We start from the raw sequence: 19252 nt of genomic DNA, 5'->3' as shown, positions 1-19252 counted from the left end.
CAGCAGGCTGGCTTCCCCAGGCACACAGGCAGTAGACATAAAACTACTTGTGCTCACCTTCGTTTTCTTCTCTTCTTAAACTTTTCCTGGTTAGAGTAATGCTGTCAGGCTTCCTTCATCCTATTTTTTTAAGTGCAGCTGTTTTCACTGGCTTGGCTACTTGGAGCAAGACTTGTAGATGCGTTACACTGAACTCATTGTATAAAAACATCTTACCTGCATGTACGTTTGCAAATGAGACCCCTAAGTCAACCAAACAGTGCAATTACCATTTTCTCTGTAACAGGTATGAGTTTCACATTCTTCTATAGATCTGTAAATTCAGTTCTGGCTTGCGCTAAACTTGTAAAGTAGTACAAAAAAAAAAAAAGTGCAGTGGCAAGGAGAATTAGCAGTGGAAAAAGCCAAATGTAAATATGGACACCACTAAATGCAATGATAAAGGAGTAACGTGTATTGTTGTTGTTGCTTGCTTGCTTTCCTTACAACGCTGCTACTTGCTGAACTATTTCAGAGGAGCTGTAACAACTTCAGCAGCAGCTGAGGAAGGGCGGTGTGGAGGGGGAGCCTGGTTCACCAGGGGGGTCTCACGAGCTGGGCATCCAGTGCTGGGGGAGACCACCTGTGTCCTGGACTCTGGTCCCCCATGGTGACAGCAATGCAAACCTATTTCAAAAGGCCCCACAGAACATCCTTTCCACAAACCATGATGTTTTCCAGTACCCTGTAACGAAGGCACAACCTGCTGCAGAAGACTAAAAGCTACCCTGCGTCAGAGGACAGGCAAGAAAGGCTGTGTGTTTTGCTGATATGCTAGGATCTTGCAGAAACAGGTCATTTGTTGAATAAAATTCCTGGATGGTCAGAGGAAGTAGACCCAATCTTACCTTCAGAGGAAAAAAAGATCCTCAACAACCTGACTTGTGTGATTTAACCCTAAACACGTGTCAGGATGTCCTGTTTAAGCAAATGAATGTTTAATGTTGTTAGCTTTTTGTAGCACAGCTTGCAGGTACTCTGCTCTAGCTGTTACCATCTCCAATGCTCAGAGGAAAGTAAAATGTCTCTCTACCCCATACAGAACCTAAGCAGCATGGGGAAACAAAATCCTGTCTGCTCCTCAAGTTTCAGTGGCCTAACAGACACCATCAAAAAGTGGTGCAAACAAATGTGGACACGGAGTTCTGCTGTAAGTCTGGGCACAGCAGCGGCGTGCAGCCCCGTGACAAGACGTGCCAGCTCATGCAGTGGGTTTTTCCCAGGTCCATTGGCTCACGCTGTGGCTAAAAGGAAGGGGCTTTGCCCCACGGGGTGCTAGCATGACACAAGAGCCGAAGCAGGAGCTCCCGCACAGAGTACGTCAGGTCTGCAACACGCATCTGGTGTCCATTAAAGGCGGCTGCTTCTGGGCTTCAGCATCAGGGGTGGCAATGGGCACTGGCTCAGAGGAGGAGTGCTGAAAAGAGACCTCCAAGGTCCACTGTGGAGCGAGGTGAGATTTGCTCCGTGCCTCATGCAGGCTGAGAACAGGGACACCCTCGTGCAGGCTGCTCTGTTCCTCTGCTTCCCCTTTCTTCCAAGTGTTGGCAGTAGCAGGTCCCGCTGGTCGGATGTGCCGCCTAGCGCAGGTTTCCCAACGTTGGAGCTAACATTCCTCTCCTAAGCGCAGAGCCACACGGACAATACTTGTGCAGGGGCCCCTCTAATGCAAACATTTTTTTAAATGAGTTGTGGTAGGGGCAGCAAATGGCCTCCATTGAAAAGAGGTGGGGAGAACTGGGGAGGATTGCATTTGCAGAGCATTTTAATCACATGGATGGAGCAGTGTGTTCACCTCTCCTCCTTGCTGGGTCATTTCCACTTTGAGCTCTGCAAACAGACCATCTATTGAGCAGTTAGTATTCAGTGCTGAATATTCAATACTAGACTCTTGTTTTGGTGAGTCTTAGGCAAAAAAAAAAGGAGGAGGAAAGAAGACTTCTCTTTTTTCTCATGTTCCCTCCCTGAGTTTGCTTTGCATATTGTTCAGAGGAGACTGGAGGCTTCTCAGAAAAGCCAGGCTCCTAGTTTTAAAAGCGCTGGTCTAGTTTCGTAGCACTTTCTAAGGGGAGGGAAGAAACAGTGTCAAATGAGCTAAATTCATACAAGGTTTAACTGTAAGTCTAGGCGCTTTGGGATGGAGCGAAGACTTTCTGAGCTTATCTGGGCTGTAAACTTAATAGCCCCAAATGCTTGCTCTATATACACAGGTTAGTTCTGTAAGGTACCCATCTCTGCTAATTTTGGCATGCAGATATTCTCTGGGTGCACTTTGAGAGCTGAAAGAAACAGTGCTCATTATTTGTTTCTCCCTGGTTAGAGCTGTATCTACTCACAAAATGGTTGTGAGCAATGTAATGGCTGCATCCTTTGGCAGTAGTGAGCGGCTGCTAGATTTGGAATAGATGTGCATAAAGCGGGGAAAAGTGCCCTCAACTTCTGAAAATAGTATCTCTTTCCCTTGATTTACTCACTTTTTCAGTCAAGTGCTTGTCTCTTTCTTACTGCTGTGGGTTTTCTCTGCACATGTGTATCTGTCTGTCTTTTTCTCCTGCTCTTTTAATCTTCCCGACTGGACTCCATTTCTGATGAGAAATATTTACTGTAGTCCTATTCCTTTGGTGTGTGACCTCTTTGCTCCCCATTTTCTAAAACTCTCTTCTCTATAGTTACTTTCTTTCCTCCCTCCCTTTATTTTCGACCACGTCCTTTTCTTTGCTATTCATTCTTTTGCTTCCTTTTCTTTTTCACCTCCTCTCCAACAACCATCCTTCTCCCCCTTCTCTCACATCCTGGAGCCCCACAGGCAATAACTCCTGTATCTCCCACCCATGTCTCACGTCTTGTTGTTTTGTCACCTTTGTGGGCCTGTCTTACTGATGTACTACCACTTCTGTGCCATGTTGGCTTGTCCATCAGCCCCTGTGGCAGAGGGAAGCATTTCTCGAGTACCTGATGCAGATCCCGTTTCTTGCCGAGTCCCAGGTTCCCCTGTTGAGCCAAATGACCAACCCCCTGCACTGGTGAAGCAGAGCTGAATTAAGGGTTTGAGGACTCCATGTCTTCTCATGCGTGCTGGTGAGCTGAGGGACCATGGTAGCAACAGAGAATGCTTAACCCAGACAGCTAGCGAGCAGAGGCCAGCTCCCATTGTAGGGTAGGAGGATCAGGGACATTGAGTTAGTTACGCAGAAGTGACGGCCCTCCTCTGATGAGCTCTCTAATGTGCCTCACATTAATTGCATAGCATAAGAACTCGGTGAAATCTGGGGCAAAAAGGGCATCAAGAAGCCCTTTACTTCTTTTTGGAAGAGAATAGGACTGGAAGCAGCCAAGAGGCATGTCTGGGTTTTCTTGGAAGGAAACATTGTGGGTAAATTGGAGACAACGATAGCATTGATATTGCTTCATGCAGCAGACCCCGAAGGACTGAAGCTCTACAACTCATCGTGCTGAGGAAGCATGAAGTATGCTTTGCTGTACACAGAATCAGTGCTTGGAAAGCTCACAGTATGTGTGATCATCCTACTGATGATAAGATCTGCTATATGTTGCACAGCCATGTGAACTATGTGCCCTGGAAAAGCTGAACTGGTCAGGTACTGGTGTCATTAGCTTAAATGACCTCAAGTGAAAGTGAGGAAATGTCACTGGACTGAAATTGGTTTGGGTGAGGTCTCTTCCCTGTTAAATGAGGAATGACCCTGACAAAGCAAAAAACAAGCACTAACTACTGGTCTGGTGAAAATCACTTTTCAAAGAATGATGATAGACGGCATGCGTGTTTGACCAGGAGAGAGAAAAGGCTACTCCCAATTAACATGCATACTCAGTTGGTAGCAATATGACATGTGGTCCCAACGAAGGGAATACGTAGCTCTTCAGAAGTCCTGCCTGATCCAGTATCGATGTGCGGAGAAATCTCATATTCTAGGATTCATAACTGTCTTGATCTACATTAAGGATGCATCTTCTTAATGAGGAATATTATGTCCTGTTGATGTAGTACTTAAATGAATGGATCACATTTAGCTGAACTTCTGCATAGTACACAGCATAAGAAGAAAGCAACGTTTCATAAATTGCAGTTTTCATATCCATGTTTTCTAGATGGGTTAAAAGATGAACTGTGGTGCTTTCTGTTTATCAGTTTAAACAGAGAATGCCAATTTTTTTAATGTACCTTACCAAATGGGTTAGCGGGAAGATCAGAACAAGAAGCATACACCAGGCAAAACAAAACAGAAGAGCTCCCAGAGATTCAAGAAAATCATTCTTTGCGTTCTTAAGATATCATGGCATATCTCACGATGCTTCATCAGAATCATGACTCCAAGAAAAAGAACTAAACCATCCCTGCCAATGTCTAGTAAGTGCCCTGGACCAATGTCCATTAACCCTGAAATAGTTCCAAGAGAACTGCATGCCAAGAAATGAGAACAAAAGGAATGACTGCAACAAGAGCACCCGACATTTTGCCCTGTTGGAAGCGAAATAAAGTTAGATTAGCAAACAAAACGCCAAGGTATCTGGCAGCTTGTCAGGGTAGCGGCTCTACCATCTGCACCAAGGCCATGTGTCACTGTCGTCCCTGAAGAGCAGGTCTCTTGGAAGGACAGGAGATGGCTATGTAGGACCAAGGAGGACACTGAGGACTCCACTCCTGTGGAGTTTGAAGATGCTCCTGACAGCTCATGCTCACTGACTGAAGGATACATGCCCTGCCAGCCGACAGCAAAAAATGAGGCACCGAGGAGAAAATCGAGGCTCTGTGTGGCAGGTCTACCTCAGCAGTCAAACAGGAGCTGTTCTGTGAACAGCAGTGTCTAAGCGATGGAGAAATGAGCGGGAACAGTGTTTGGAAGACAGCCCTCTTGGTCTTACAAACCTTTCATTTGCCAGTGGAGAGGAGAGAGGTTACATCATCTACTAAAGCCTAAAGCTTAGAAAATCCCAGTGTGTTTGATTAGCTGTCCTTAATAGCTTGTTCTGCTTAATTTTAGCCGATTTTGGTGAGTTTAACACCCTCCATGGGAGCCAGTGGCTGCCAAGCCCTGTCATGTTACTGGTGTTCAGTTGCTTATAACATTGTGCAGGGGCTAACGTAGGAGATCTTTCTCAGGTCTTGGTTTTACAGTGGTCTGAGGTTTCAGAGAAAAGGTGATCTTTCTTTGCTTTCTTTCAAGCAGGTTCTTTAAATGCTTTGAACACGCTGCTGCAATCAGCCCTCACACCACACCAGCAGTTACATTTCTCGGCTGGCAGACATACGAATGACCAGCAGTGCTGCACTGTAAGTTGTAGGGAGATTCGGAGCATGAATCCTGCTTCTTGTCAGAGCAGGTGTCATGTGCAGCAGGTACTAGAGCGGGCTTTCAATCCCGTGAAGTTCAGACTTCTGTTTTACCTCTTAATCATTACCCCTGATAAAAAGGGCTACTCTCTTTTCCTTTCAAGAGACTGTTTTAAACTCATGATTTGTCTTCCAAGTTGATATGACCAATTGATCCAAGACGCTAAAGAATTATTAGGTATAGGTTTCATTTGCATCAGAGAAAATATGTAGGTATTGGTTCATTTTTTTGCTTTACTATAATTCATACAGCAATAGTATTTAGAGACCTGGTTAGAGATTAGATTTGCAGCACTCTGAGGGCCGGTCAAAGCAGACAGACTGTTCTGATGGTACTGACTTCAACAGCTGTAGAGGTTGGAAGTTTTCTGTCCACAGCAATAGTGCAATACAGACAGCAAGAATGAAGGGTTTGTTGGGTGGTGGTGTGTTTCAGACCATATTCAGAAAGATAACCTCTACAGAAAAAAGCCTTGACATATCATGCAGGCCTCAGCATTTATTTGGAGACAGACAATAGAAAAAGCTATCAGGGTGGTGGGGGTTTTCCTAAAAAGGACAGAATATCATCTCATTAACTGCACACTAGAAATGGGAGGTTCAATGACCTTCAGTCAGACCCTTGAACTATCTCAGGTATAGCTTTCACCTGCTAAATCTGCTCTTTGCAATCCTTCCCTTTGGCCTACCATGTCAGATGAGCAGCTAAGCAGCATTGCTGGCCAGCTCAGTACTAAGATGCTTGGCAAAGAGATGCTGCAGGAAGAGATGAGTAACTCTTCCCTCAGAGAGCAACAAACAAGTAACTCGGGGAGGTGCTGAGTCTCTGTATGCATGACAGGAGTTTCCCCTCTGTCAGAGGAGCTGTAAAATTCTGTCATCACATCTGAGTATTCATTTTCCCAAAAAGATCTCTTGTAAATCCACAAAAACTTTGTGTTCCCTTTGTGATTGCATCGCATATATTTTTGTATAACTTTGCTCACAGTTTCTTTTTTTTTTTTCCCATATCTGCCTTAAGAAACTGGGGGGAAAATGACAGCAGTAGCCATGAATAAAAATAAGGAGTCTGACTCACAGCTGTGCCACCCAAGTTGGTACATGGCTTGGGTAGTAGTCTGGGTCCTGGCAAATCTCTATTTCTTATTCCAAAGGTAGTTCTTTTTCAGTGACAAGTGAACTTTTGTAGAAGAAATCCTGGTCCCTGTGCAGAGCACAAAGTAAACTGTCATGCTTGTTGGCAAACTGCTTTAATATCTGGAATATGGGAGCTGATCTAGAGCTGAAGGCTTATGAGAGGGATGCCTGTGCAACTTGTTGGGGCCATGGTGAAATAAGTGCTTGGTGACTGTGCAAACTATGATAACTGTGATTACCAGAAGCCTTGTCTATCTTTCTAGAACATAGGTATTTTCATCTAGTACAATTTCAGTAAAAAATAGCTATTCATGTAGCTATGTAGCGCTAAGAGGTGAGGTGAAATGCAGCTCAAATTCGATGACTGCAGAGTTTCATTTACTCCATAAAATCTCTTAACCTGCCTTCAAGATGCACACACGCCCGCCTGCCAGGCTGCATCCATTGGCTTTGGTGCAGGGCATGCGCTCACCTCCCAGCTGCGCCACACAGCTCCTCCAGCTGCTTCTGCCATCCTGCTCGGGGCTGAGCAGGACGTGGTGGCTCTCAAAGGCCAGGAGGGGCTGTGATTAGCATGAGGGACACTCATGCTGCAGAAACACTCAGCTCTCCTGGCAGTACAGCACAGCAGCTGCAGAAATCATCACTGGCTGCCACCAGGCCCAGCTCCTCTTCCCCACTGCATCGTAGCACCCAGGTGGCCTTCGTGCTGCTCTTGCTATGGCCAGGCATACATGGGAGACATAATGCTTGCGGCTTTTTTTTTCTACTCTGGGCTGCAGATATCTTAAGCCAATAATCATTATACAAACAAGACGGAGTAATTATCTCATTAAACAGTCAATATGCAGGCCTCACTGCTGTATTCTCTCCCCTCAAATGAAGCTCTGTAGGGAGAAGGCCTTTCAGAGGTGTCTTCCGGGAACAAAGTCCTTTTTCTGAAGGAGATCATTTGTCCAACCAATTTGTCAAAGATCTAATTTACAAAAAAAAAAAAAAAAAAGTTCTTGCTTCTCTTTCCTGATAGTTCATGGAAGCTCCTGCCCTTGAGAAGCTCTCATGCTTGCTTCTATTCTGCGGCGTCCCCAGGCCTTCCATTCCAGTTCGGTGTTGAAGCACCATCTAAATACAAATATGTTTGTCAGGATGAAGAGAAGAGCCTTGGTAACCGGTGGGGATGAGGAAATGTCATGCAGGCTTCTGCTCTGCCAGCTCCTAAAAACAGGTCAAGTTTAAACTTTCGTAGTTAAAAGTATTGGTGGACACATTCAATGGAAATATTCTCATGCCTGAGGCTCAGTGGATTTGTCAGGCTTGGGAAGATTAGGACCAAAAAGAGAAGAGGGCAAAGGAGGACCAGAAATAGTTCCACAAGCTTTTTTAAAAATCCATTCTTTACCAGCTCATTGTGAGCAATTTATTTTTTTCGTTTGTGTCATGATTATTCTCAAACTATTTTGTAAGAAAATTGACACTGGAAAAATTTGAATAATCTTCTCTTTTCCTTCATGTTGGAACCCTGCAAAAGATATAATTTATTTTCATTCAGTGGCTGAGGGACATAGTTGTGTGCTTCATTATGATTCACTTTTGATCCTTGCAAAATTAAATAGTTGTTATAGTATTTAAAGGTCTATCTTCAAAATGCCATTAAATACACCTAATTTGCATTCTTTGCTAATAAGACTGTAATAGTCTCCATACAGCATAACAGTACAGAGTTGTCAGTGTATGACTACACTACATTTTATTACTGTATATTAATTAATTAATTACTTTTGCCCAGATGTTTTTTAGCTAGTGCTGATCCTGGCTCAAACCATTGTGCTGGTATGACTGAGGGTACAGTATGCTGGGGCTCAGGGTGGGAAGGAGTCCCAGGGAGCAGGGAGGAGAAATGCCATAGGATGTGATACACTGAAAGCACGGTGAGGGAAAATATGTCCTGTGAGGCACAGGGCTCTCTTCTGCTCTCACAGGCACTACCCACAAGATATTTGGGTTTTCTTCATGTTGTTTTAATGACCCATCATTGTTACCAAGTCTGATAACGCACTTCTGCTTAATCACTGTCTGAACCCTACTCTATGACTCTGTGACTGTTTCCAATGTGAAATCCTATCTATGAGAAGCTGGAGGGACTAAAAGCGATAATTTGGGCTCTAATCATATAAAAACTTCCATACCATGTAACCATTCCTTTCTAAAGTAGTGTGTGATTGGCATCAGCCTTAGCAGCAAGTAATGAAACCTCAGTCTATAGATGCTACGGGTAGCTCTGACTCTGCAGTCAGGTTGTGCACCTGAGTGATGATGACAAGAGTGCTTGGTGTGCACGGGGCTCTACCCAGTGGCTTCATTATGCTGTGGCAATGTTATTAGCTCTGAAAGAACTTCTAAAAATCAGACAATGTTGGCTTTATATTTTATTTGCTCTGAGTCTTTTTTTTTTTTTTTTTTTTTTAGGTGAGGTGCTACCATAGCTGGCATCTGTGGGCTCCTGAAGGGAATATTTTCAATTTCAACAAAACCGGTTATATTTTCTTTTAATGTCTGAGGGCATTCTTATTAATATTGGGAGTTAAAAGCTTTGTAAAAACTTTTCTTTTTATACAAGCAGTAAAAAATATCTACTTATTTAATGAAGGAATTTCTTAGAATACTTGTTTACTTATACTTACATCACTTGGTTTATGAGAATACAGCCTTTAAAGAGCTAGTTGGTGTTGTCACATTTTGTCATCTGCCAAATAATTTGACAAATTTGCCATAAACTCCCTGACATTTTCACTCAAAAGAGTTAGTTTTCTTCATTCTTTGCTGCCAGACAGGTCATGTATCTTTTCAGGCCTGAAGAATTTCTATCAGCTATTTAAATGCAAGGCCACAAAGACAAAGCCAGACTCAGGCTGCAGCGAGCTGAACTGGGGTGATTCAGGACCAAAGTAGTTGCAGCACATAATTAAACTGTAACCGTGCCCTACTCCAGAGGCGTTATAGCTTGCAGTGTAAACTCCCTTCCTTACCGACGAAAAGGGGTGTATATGCAGTTATCGGAGACAGCATGTGAACAAGGATGGTGACCAGAAAAGCGCTGTAAACAACGCCTAAAAACTTTGTTTCTACTACTTAGGCAGGGAACGTGACTAAAGATGGCTGCTGCCAGTTCCCTGCTGCCAAGGGAAGAGGATGAGTCCCAGCTTCCCAGCTCTTGGTGCCGGGAGGAAAAAAAAGGGCAGAGCTGGGCATCGGTCTCTCCTTGGCGCTAATGGCAGCCGCCTTTGCTTGTGCTCCCTGCAGCTGGGCTCAGAGCCAAGGGAATTATGTACGGCCATGGCTGTGCGCTGAAAGAAGGAGGAGGAGGTAGGGTAACCTTTCTCAAGGCTTCTTGCACTGCTCTCTGGTGTTATTCTCTGCAGCAGGTTTCTCTTCACCTCATAGCGATGTGTGAAGATCCAAGATCCTGCCCTCTAGCTTATGGTACTAAAACAGGGGTGGAGAGATGCTATTAGTTTGCTTTTAGGGCAGTAAAGGAAATCTGGCACGGAGCAGCTGTGTTGTTGTGTTGGCCCTTGGACAAGGGGGTGGTACAACCCCAGCCAAAGCAGCTGAGCAGCGTGAGGAGGGAAAACCTCAGCGCTGGATTTCCAGCAGGCTTGGGGGTTAATAGCTATGCAGGAGCAGGTTAGACAGCATAGGCTTTCCTGGTAAGTTTTAAGTTGCAGTGTCAGCAAAAGTGACTTTTATACAAGGCCATGTTGAATTCAATGGGAAAAGAAATATCCTGACAAATCCATGGACAACCAGAGTTATTCTGGCTGATCATCAGGGAAGTGCAGGATATCTGCCGCACCTCAAAGGGCCAGGCTATGGGGAGGAGGCAGTGTGGTTGTGAGGCTCTGTTGGCACAGGGAGGTTTGATGGCGAGCTGAGGAAGATGTGCTCCCACTGAGGGCATGTGGACCAACAAACAGGGGCAGGGAATGGCCTGGAGCTGCCATGGCCTCTCTTGTGCAGCTTGGACACCAGGAACACACAGAGCAGCTGTACCTGGGCCTGAAGGCCCGGCCTGGAAAACCGCACCCAAGTGTTCTCACCAGGCCCTTTCTGAATTCCTGCTCAGATGCGATGCCTTTTTGTTTGTGTGGCAGCACAATGTGTGCAAAGGGGAATACACACGTTTGTGCGACTGTCTGCGGGTACAAAAAACATTTTTGTTTATATGACATGTTCAGCCTTGACTGTCCGTGTATTAATTTATTGGTATCTACTGCTGAAATGATGTGGTACCCATTGCTACCTTCTATAAACTGCACAGACAGCTTCTGCAAGAGATTGTGCTTTTGCTGTCTCTTCACACCTGCTGCTGCTGTGGGCTTTCTCATGGCCTGCCTGCTCTGTGCAGGTAGCCTGACGTGCCTATGGAAAGCAATCTGCATCTGTTTCTATCCCTTTGAAGGTATCTCTGCCTCTAGCAGTTTGCTGACAGTGAGGCATGTTTCCCCTTACTTCTTGTGTGTTTCTTTGCTCTGTGGGGTTGTTTCCTGTTGTAAGTTGTGGGGTTACCTTGCAGCCTTTCCACCTATCCCTTCCTTTTCTTGCTTTGACCACAGTGAGCCCTGTGAATATAAGCCTACCTCTGCCCGTGTGTCTGCCCTTGAACAATAATCTTACGAGGGGGGTCAGTTTATCGTAGCATTATCCAGGGATTCCAGGCAAACCCAAGGACTCATATTTCATATGTTGTCCAAGGAGACACCTAGGAAGGTGTGACTTTTGCCCTGAAGACCTGTAACAGTAAATTCCATTGAGCCTGGTGCATCCTCTAAAACTATCAGGGGATGCGTGTTATAGCTTCCAGAAGAGGAACGGCAGAGTTGAATCAATTTAATACTGTGCCTCATCTGACTCTGTGTGTGTGTGTGTAATAAATAGGAAATGAGAAAAGAGGGAGGAAAGGAGCAGTTGAGCACTTACTGAGCAATGACAAGCGCTCAAGTAGTTTGATAGCTCCTGGAACGGTACCTGGGGCTCGTACCAACCTGGAAAAGATCTCGGTAGAGTCTCAGACTGGGCTTCAGCAAGCACAGTTCGAGCTCCACTTTAACAAAAATTCACATGAATGATTGATTTTACACATGTGAACCGTCCTTGCAAAAGCAGTGGAAATACTCAGGTACATATGTCTTTGCCAGACTAAGACTTAAAAGTTAATGTAGTTTGTGCATTTCAGTTTCCCACATGAAATAATTATTTTTTTAATGCGGCATGTGATGCGAGTAGAGCGGATATCCTAAAGAATTTTATTATGTGCACAGAAGCATTTCAGCCTCTGTTTAAAAGAAAAAAAGAAAAGAAACAGAAAACACACACACACACAAAAAAACGGAACATCTGAGTCTGAAAGCAAGAAAGGATTTTCCTGCTAAAGAACCTCTGACTGAACATGTTTAAACAGAAATGATACACAAGACCATCTGTTGAAAACCAGTGCTCTATTTAGTTTTGTGTATTGGAAGTTTATTTTCAATGCAAAGGCAAACACAAAAAAAGAGTAATCTTGTTGTTTTGCAGAGAGTTGGATTGAACGATGTCTCAATGAAAGTGAAAACAAACGTTATTCCAGTCACACCTCTCTGGGGAATGTTTCTAATGATGAAAGTAAGTAGCTTTTCATTAATTTAAAGTGCATGTAAAAGTATCCGAGTGCTAATTTCCTGCTATATATGCTGCCACATCCTCGTAATATTTTTGTTATTAGGTAGTTTGAAGAGTCAACTCACTGACACATCCAGTAGTTTTATGAATGTTTTTGCTGGAATATCGGTTACTTCCCATTATTTACAAGGAAGCAATGCTATCTATTAGTTAAAACATCCAGAAGAATTTGAGTGTCCCTGAATAAAGTTTGGATGACCTCTAAAATATGCTGTTAGTATTAGCTCAGGAGTAAACCCATCTGTTTCGCTTTTCTCTAGCGAACACCGTGAGGCTGAAATACAGGAAGAATTGTGCTCTTGTTCAATGCTACTATATTGAATCACGCATATAAAATCTTTAAATTAAGAATTAAACAATCAGATTAAAAATAAATAAATGAATCCTGATGTTGCTTTCTCTTTAGTTACTGAGAAGAAACAATTCTAAATCTAGCTGTTTTTACAATAGCTGTTTTTTCTCATTCTTCTAGTTATAATAACTTTAGATCTTGATTTTTTAAGTACAGGTAATTAAAGATATCTTCAAATACATTTAAATAACCAAATTGTTTCTTTTTAAAATTGTAATGCAGTTTTTAGTTTACCTTTTAATTTTACTTTTATTCAATTTCTATTTTATTTAATTTGACTAAAGCAATGTTAGTTTTCATCTCCATACTTTCTATGTTACTTTGTCACAAGATATTAATGCAGAATGAATTCTTTAATTCAGAAAGACATCTATATTTATAACATACAAGCACATAAGTTTATAAAACATATTTTTAATCACATCTTACATGTCTAATGTCCCTTTTTACATTCTCTGGCATTTTAACTACTTTATTTTGACATCACTATAAAATTACATGCCTTGCAGTATAAAGTTTTAGATCACAGAATTTTCCGTGTTGGGATCCTACTCTTTTTTTGTCCAGGGGTCTCTTTTGAAAAAATATTTCTTCTGTAAAGAAAGAAAGTGTTAAAAGCATGATATTTTTTCATGAATCCCAAGCTAAGAATGGCAGAAAAGCATCCTCAAAGACAATACAATTTGACAGGTTTGTTTTTTTGTGGTGTTCTTTTTTGATTTTAAAAAGTAAGGAATCAGCAGATTGTAGTGAAAATCAAATAGCACACACTTGTTAAGTTGCATTTTATGAGAACCTGTGAGACATTAAATTCATTTTACCCTGTTTCATGCTACTAAGAATGTGACAGAAATAATCTGTAATGAATGAGATGTGACTTCAGATTCTTAATGGAATCTGAATTCAGGATTTGATCCTATTGATCTTAGTGAGCTTTTCCTTAGACTCAGTTCAAGACAGTATTATCATTGCAGTTATTTAGCACCATTAGCTATATTAACCAAACTAATCAACTAAAAAAAAAAAAACAAACAAAAAATGCAACAACACACATGATTTCATTCTGTAAGTCCACATTTGTGTTTTGTTCTAGATCTGTTACCCCAAACAGGTTGTATCAAAACTAGTGGCAGTTTGTTATATATGCTTATAGTTTTGAGTGCATGCATGGAAAAACTTTCACATCCTGAAGGACAGTAAGAATTGGTCCTGTGTGGCTCAGCAAGTGTGACTAAGAGAAGGTATTTCAGTAGGCAGTACTGAGAAAACAGGATGGCTGTTCTTTCTGTCTCATGTCACTAAAATTACGGGGCGAGTGAATATAATGAAAGGCAGCAAACGTAGAGCTGACAAAACAAATACACAAACGAATTACCCCACAATTTGTGTGACAAATGAACTATCACGTTATATCATTGAAGCCCAAATGAGAGAGTTGATTTAATCTAGCTTCCTTCTTATATCCAGCTCTTTCAACTGCTTCCTTTGCACTGATAGCAGCGTTTTTGCGGTGCAGATCAGAGAATTAATCTACCTGAAATGTCATCCTTATTTTTGGGAGTGAGGGGGAAGAGGCAGAGAAGAAAGAGGAAAGAAAACTAAGCCATTTACCCAACAGCAAGAATCTGTGAAATTATCACAGTAATCTGTGAAATCCAGAACAAAGTAGCAGCGTCTACATTGCCTCCGGAAGCATCGTGTTATGTGGTTTCCAGTCCTTGAGTTCTTTCTAACATTTCTCTAACAGTGCCCACACACCAACCAGGAAGTTTCCAAACCTCCATGTCAGTCTTTGTCCAGCCTCTGTCATACACTTTTAAGCAGCAGGAGGCAAAATGTTTTGAGAAAACCTATGTGACCCTATTTGAATTCCTCAGAACAGTGGTCAAAATTACTGTTGTCAAGGGAGTTCCAGTTTTTGTCTGCAGCCAAAAGAAGGGATCATCCATCTTTCTCTTGAACTCTTAGTTTCTGTTTGTTTGTTTTCTCTTTTCCTCTAAATACACTAGGTACTTATTGGATGGACTCTACCAGAGAAAATATGGATTTTGTTTTGTTTTATTTTGTTTTGGTTGTTGTTGTTGTTTCTTTGTTTTGTAGGGGTGGAGGGGGCATGCATCCATTAAGGAAGACTATGAGGATATCCACTGATTTCTTACACAGTATCATACTTACTCTCCTAGATATTTTTACAGTTCATAGGGTTTTAGGACGAGCGATAGTTTTGCTGGCCTCCTTTTCTACATGTGGAGTATAGAACCATCCAAACATTGGGCTGCAGAGGTCCTTCTTCCATGCTCCTCCTGACCTCCAGGCCTATTGAACCTGCACTACATTGTGAAGTAATGACTTGTTGCTGTGGATTCCCATTGTCTTGCTGTTTTTTGGGACACTTCTTACCCTCCTGGGACCTTTTATGCCCTGTCCTAAAACAGCATTTCATTCCAGTATAAAAATTCTACAATAATTTCATTTCAGTTTCCAGTTTTCTAAATATTTCTCCTTCTACCACTTCTACACTCTACATGTTATTAAAAACACCAACAGGAAAAGGGCATAGTACAACCTCATATGTAATATTTAAAAGAAGAAAACTTTTTCTGTATACTGTGTTGAGCAAGATTCTCCAAAAATGAAACGAGTGTGAAAGAATGTGATTCAAGGATTATGAGTTTCAACTTCAGTTTTCTGTGGGAGGAGTCATGATTTTACATGATGAAGTGGAAGGGCTGCTTGTCCAAATTTTTTGCACATTTAGAAATGTAAATGTATAGACAATTCATAAGAGAAAAAAAAAATTCATACTACTTTTTGTGCTTCAAAAGGAGAGTTTAAAATCAGTGTTCAAACTGGTTGAAACAGAATGTTTATCCAATAGTTTCTTTTTTTGTTTGAACTAAACCTGTTTTTTCCCCTCATTGGAAAAAAATATATATATTTTTTAAACAAAACAAAAAACTAATTGATTTTGTTGAAATTGTCCTTGTGGAAAATTCTTTATTTCCCAATCATACCTACTCAATTATAACTATGCTCACATGCTTCTCAGAGGGTTAAAAAAAAAAAAAAGGCGCAACACTATTTCTGAAGCATAGAATACATGCTAATGAGCCTGAAAGTAAGAGGTAAGGCAGCTTCTTACTATCACTTAATTCATTTTGGCAAGGGACAAATCACTCTTGAGAACAGTCAGAAGCTGGTTTGCAGGGGCTACAGAGGAAGGGGCTATTCATCTAAAAGATGTGGAACTACCTGAACTTATTGAAGGATTTTATCTAGATAAAGCTACGAATACTGTATTAGCTCCTCAGAGGTTCTCTGAGACTTATACAAACAGCACTGGAAAGTACAGGACACTTTTATTATCCCCACAGTGGAATGCAGAGGTTTAATTCCACTTTAGTTATGACAGAGACTAATATCAACATTTGAGAAAAATGTGTACTAATGCAGGGTCTTCACTTTGTGGATGTTCCACTTGCTGTGTTTAAAGCAGCATGCTTAAGAGGTGCTGAGTATAGCTCCTTTGGATTTGTGTCTGTGCAGCTACTATATGTGTGAATACCTACAGTTGTGCATGAGGACCTGGATTTTTCCTGATGACTTCACGTCCTTTTGCATTTGTCACAGAAGAATTGTTAGCTCTATTCAAGACACTGTCTTTGACAGTGTCCTGAAGCAAGACTTCTTTTCAGTGTCATTTTTTCTTTTCTTTACCAAATAGGTCTGGTTTTAGATGTACTGAATTTTAAAGGCAATTGTTTCATTTTAATCTACAGTGTTGCTGCGAAGGGTTCTGATAAAATGACAAAAAAAAAAAAAAAAGTAAGAGAAAACAGCATTCATTCTCTTTCATGTTGTACAAATAGATCTGGAATCAGACCTGAGTCAAGAGTTACACAAAACATTTCCTGCTCAGTAGGGAAACCATTAGTTGCCCTGCTTTCACTTAAATACAAGGAATGGGGATATTTATTGTTTATTACTAGTCAATTATCTGATGAGATTATATGTTTAAACTATATAAGGCAGAATAAAATGCTTTTATATGTGGTACTAAAAGTTTGTATTTCTAGGTCCCTTCCATTCTAATGCCATGTACAATTCTTTCCGTATATTTAATAAAACAGTGAAGGTTTTCTAAAAATAAATATTTTAGCCAAAACCTAGTGAAAGTGAGAAACAATTTGTCTAACAGATGACCCATTGCCTTAAAACAAAAAAGTTCTGTATTCTTTTACAAAGGCTTGATTCTGGGGGAGATGTGCATTAACTGTGAACATTTGAGTTGTGTTGAAAATCCAGTTGCTCACTGGGTAAATATTTTCATGGAAAATATGCTCAAAGAACTTTTTTTGAAAATTTTCAAAGTCCATCGTTCTCCTGCTTGGTATATCGTAGGACAATTATTGGAGTTTGCTGAAGAGTCTTAAAGAAGGATCCCCATGAAAAAGACATACCTGAGGAGGGGGGTTAAATGGTAGTTTATAATCTTATTGTTAATTTTTCTGGTTAAAGCAAATACTTACATGTAAGGAGCTGAGTATGGATAGCTTATGGTGTCTGACAGGGGTTTAGGTAAAACACCTGCTCACAGGTCTTAATGTGAGCAAAAAATAACGGGAAGGACAGAAGACGTGTAGAGATTCTAACATCATTATAATTTGGGTATTGATTTGATGTCTGATAGAGTTTCATATATGCAGGAGAAGATTAAATCTAGTTAGTGTAGATGAAAGCCATTTAATAATGTACATTTGCATGCTAGCCCCTTTAAATCAAGAAAGGTAATCAAAGTTTTATTCCAGGTGGGGAAGGGGGGCAGTAGTGCCTCCTGGTTTCACAAGCCAGAGGCAGTTTAGGATGGCCTCACCTTATTTAGATCAGTGGTGCCCAGCCCTTTTGATCTGTGTCTCCCTAGCAGTTTCCCCACCCAGGATGAGGAGAGGGCCCCCCACATGCTGCTGACACATAGTCAGCGGCTTCAGCTGTTGCATATCCCTGTGACATCCCCCTCCTGTAACGTCACAGGCCAGAAAATGCTACGGCCTGTGGAAGGGCTGCTGCAGTGCCTTCTCTTAGGGGAACCAGCAGCAGCCTGGTGACTTCCCGCCATCACAGACCCGTCCCTGTCCCTATTTGCCAGGCCTGCCCACTACCACAGCTGCCAGCTGTAATTTTCATTACTAAAGCAGGGGGAACTCCCCCATCCAGCCAGCATTTTACTGCCCACAACACTTTGCTGAGACAAAACTTTCCTAAGTAGTTCCCTTTCACTTTTACCTCAGGACCAGTTGGAAGAACCACAGGGCCTTGGCAGGCCTGGCCTGTGGGTGAAGCTGCTGCAGCCTCCATGCCTGTGGAGCTGCCATGGCTCCTCTGCATCCCTCCCAGCCCTGCTGCCTGTTTTAGCCCTATTTTAGGTGGGGAGGCTGCAGCAAGCAGAGTGATGCAAGGCTGTGCCACACTCTGGGCAGGCCTCCTGCCTCCCATCAGCCCCATGGAGCTTTCCCCACCAGCCATGGGAGCTCACCCTCCCTGATGGGTGGGAGATAGCCCACGCAGGGCTCCCTCAACCCCTGCTTTCTGGAAAACCCTGAATGCAACCCCGAAAGCACTTCCTACCACAGAGCAGGGCAGACATGGCCACCCCCTCCTCCCCAAGCCACCCCTCAGGGAAGGCACGCTCTTCCTTAGGGTGTTTGTGCTGTCAGTTAAGGGTGAGAAGATCAAAACAGTAGGTGCTGGGCGAAGGGATGGCCCCGGTTATTTTATCCACCCAGTGGTTTCAATCTGTGCTGCGCAGCTGTGTCTCCCACTAGGAGAAGGCGTTTTTCCTGCCGCCGGCGAGGCCAGGGGCTGTTTTCAAGCAGCCTGCGGCAGCCGTGGCCACTCGGCATTCAAGCCCTGTGTGCCAAAGGTTTGTTGCACGCAGACCATTTGTTTAGGAAAAACAAATGAAAAACACAATTTAAAAGTGATTTGAAATGTGTATGTTGGTCCTTTGGGCTGAATAAAAGCGGGGCCCCTGAAAGGCAGGGAAGGAGTGTGCGGTCCAATAATTAGAGGCCTATTGTCATGCAGATGGAGAAGAGGGGCTGCCCCAGTGTCTGTGGATAACTGTAAATCTGGATTTTCCTGACATTCAGGGCCCGGCCTCACAGGCTAAAGGACGTTCAGTTAACACAAGTTGCCCTGTATGTAATGGAAGAAGTATTGTGGCGTGAGGGCTGGAGACAGCGTTTTCTGAAGCCGGGTTTTATTTCTGTGTGCCAGTTCTTGGGACTGCACAAAAGGCCTCCCAGAGGGCTCTGGTAGTCTGAGGAGATACTCTGCCTGCCTTAAGATTCAGCGTCCTAAAGGCTGACTTAAGCTACTTCTAAAAATTAACAGCATGAAGAAATGAGTCTTGCAGCATGGTGTACAGATGCAGTGGTTTACCTCGTTTAGGTATCAAAACTTAGTGCTTTAGTATCAAACCCTTAGTGCTTTAACTGGAGACAAAGTTGTAAAAATAGCCAACTGCTTAAAACAACAGTGTCTTCTATAGAATTACTTTCTGAAGAAACGAATTGTGCTTCAGACTCTCAGCTTACATTTAGGGATGTTTTATATGCTTTGCAAATCATAGTTTAATAGGAATTATTCTAGAT

At 42.4% G+C, this 19252-nt stretch overlaps 1 protein-coding gene across 1 annotated transcript in view; it reads left to right on the top strand.

Moving 5' to 3' along the window:
- Positions 1 to 19252, top strand: part of RFX4 (regulatory factor X4) — a 92323-nt gene that overhangs the window by 5013 nt on the left and 68058 nt on the right. Inside the window, exon 2 of the mRNA XM_035559166.1 lies at positions 12104 to 12190. Coding sequence (XP_035415059.1) covers positions 12104 to 12190 — 87 coding nt within the window. The remainder of the gene's footprint in view (positions 1 to 12103; positions 12191 to 19252) is intronic.

The sequence above is a fragment of the Cygnus atratus genome, chromosome 1 (genome assembly GCF_013377495.2).
Source record: "Cygnus atratus isolate AKBS03 ecotype Queensland, Australia chromosome 1, CAtr_DNAZoo_HiC_assembly, whole genome shotgun sequence".
Taxonomy (NCBI): domain Eukaryota; kingdom Metazoa; phylum Chordata; class Aves; order Anseriformes; family Anatidae; genus Cygnus; species Cygnus atratus.
This window is presented reverse-complemented; position numbering and strand designations above follow the sequence as displayed.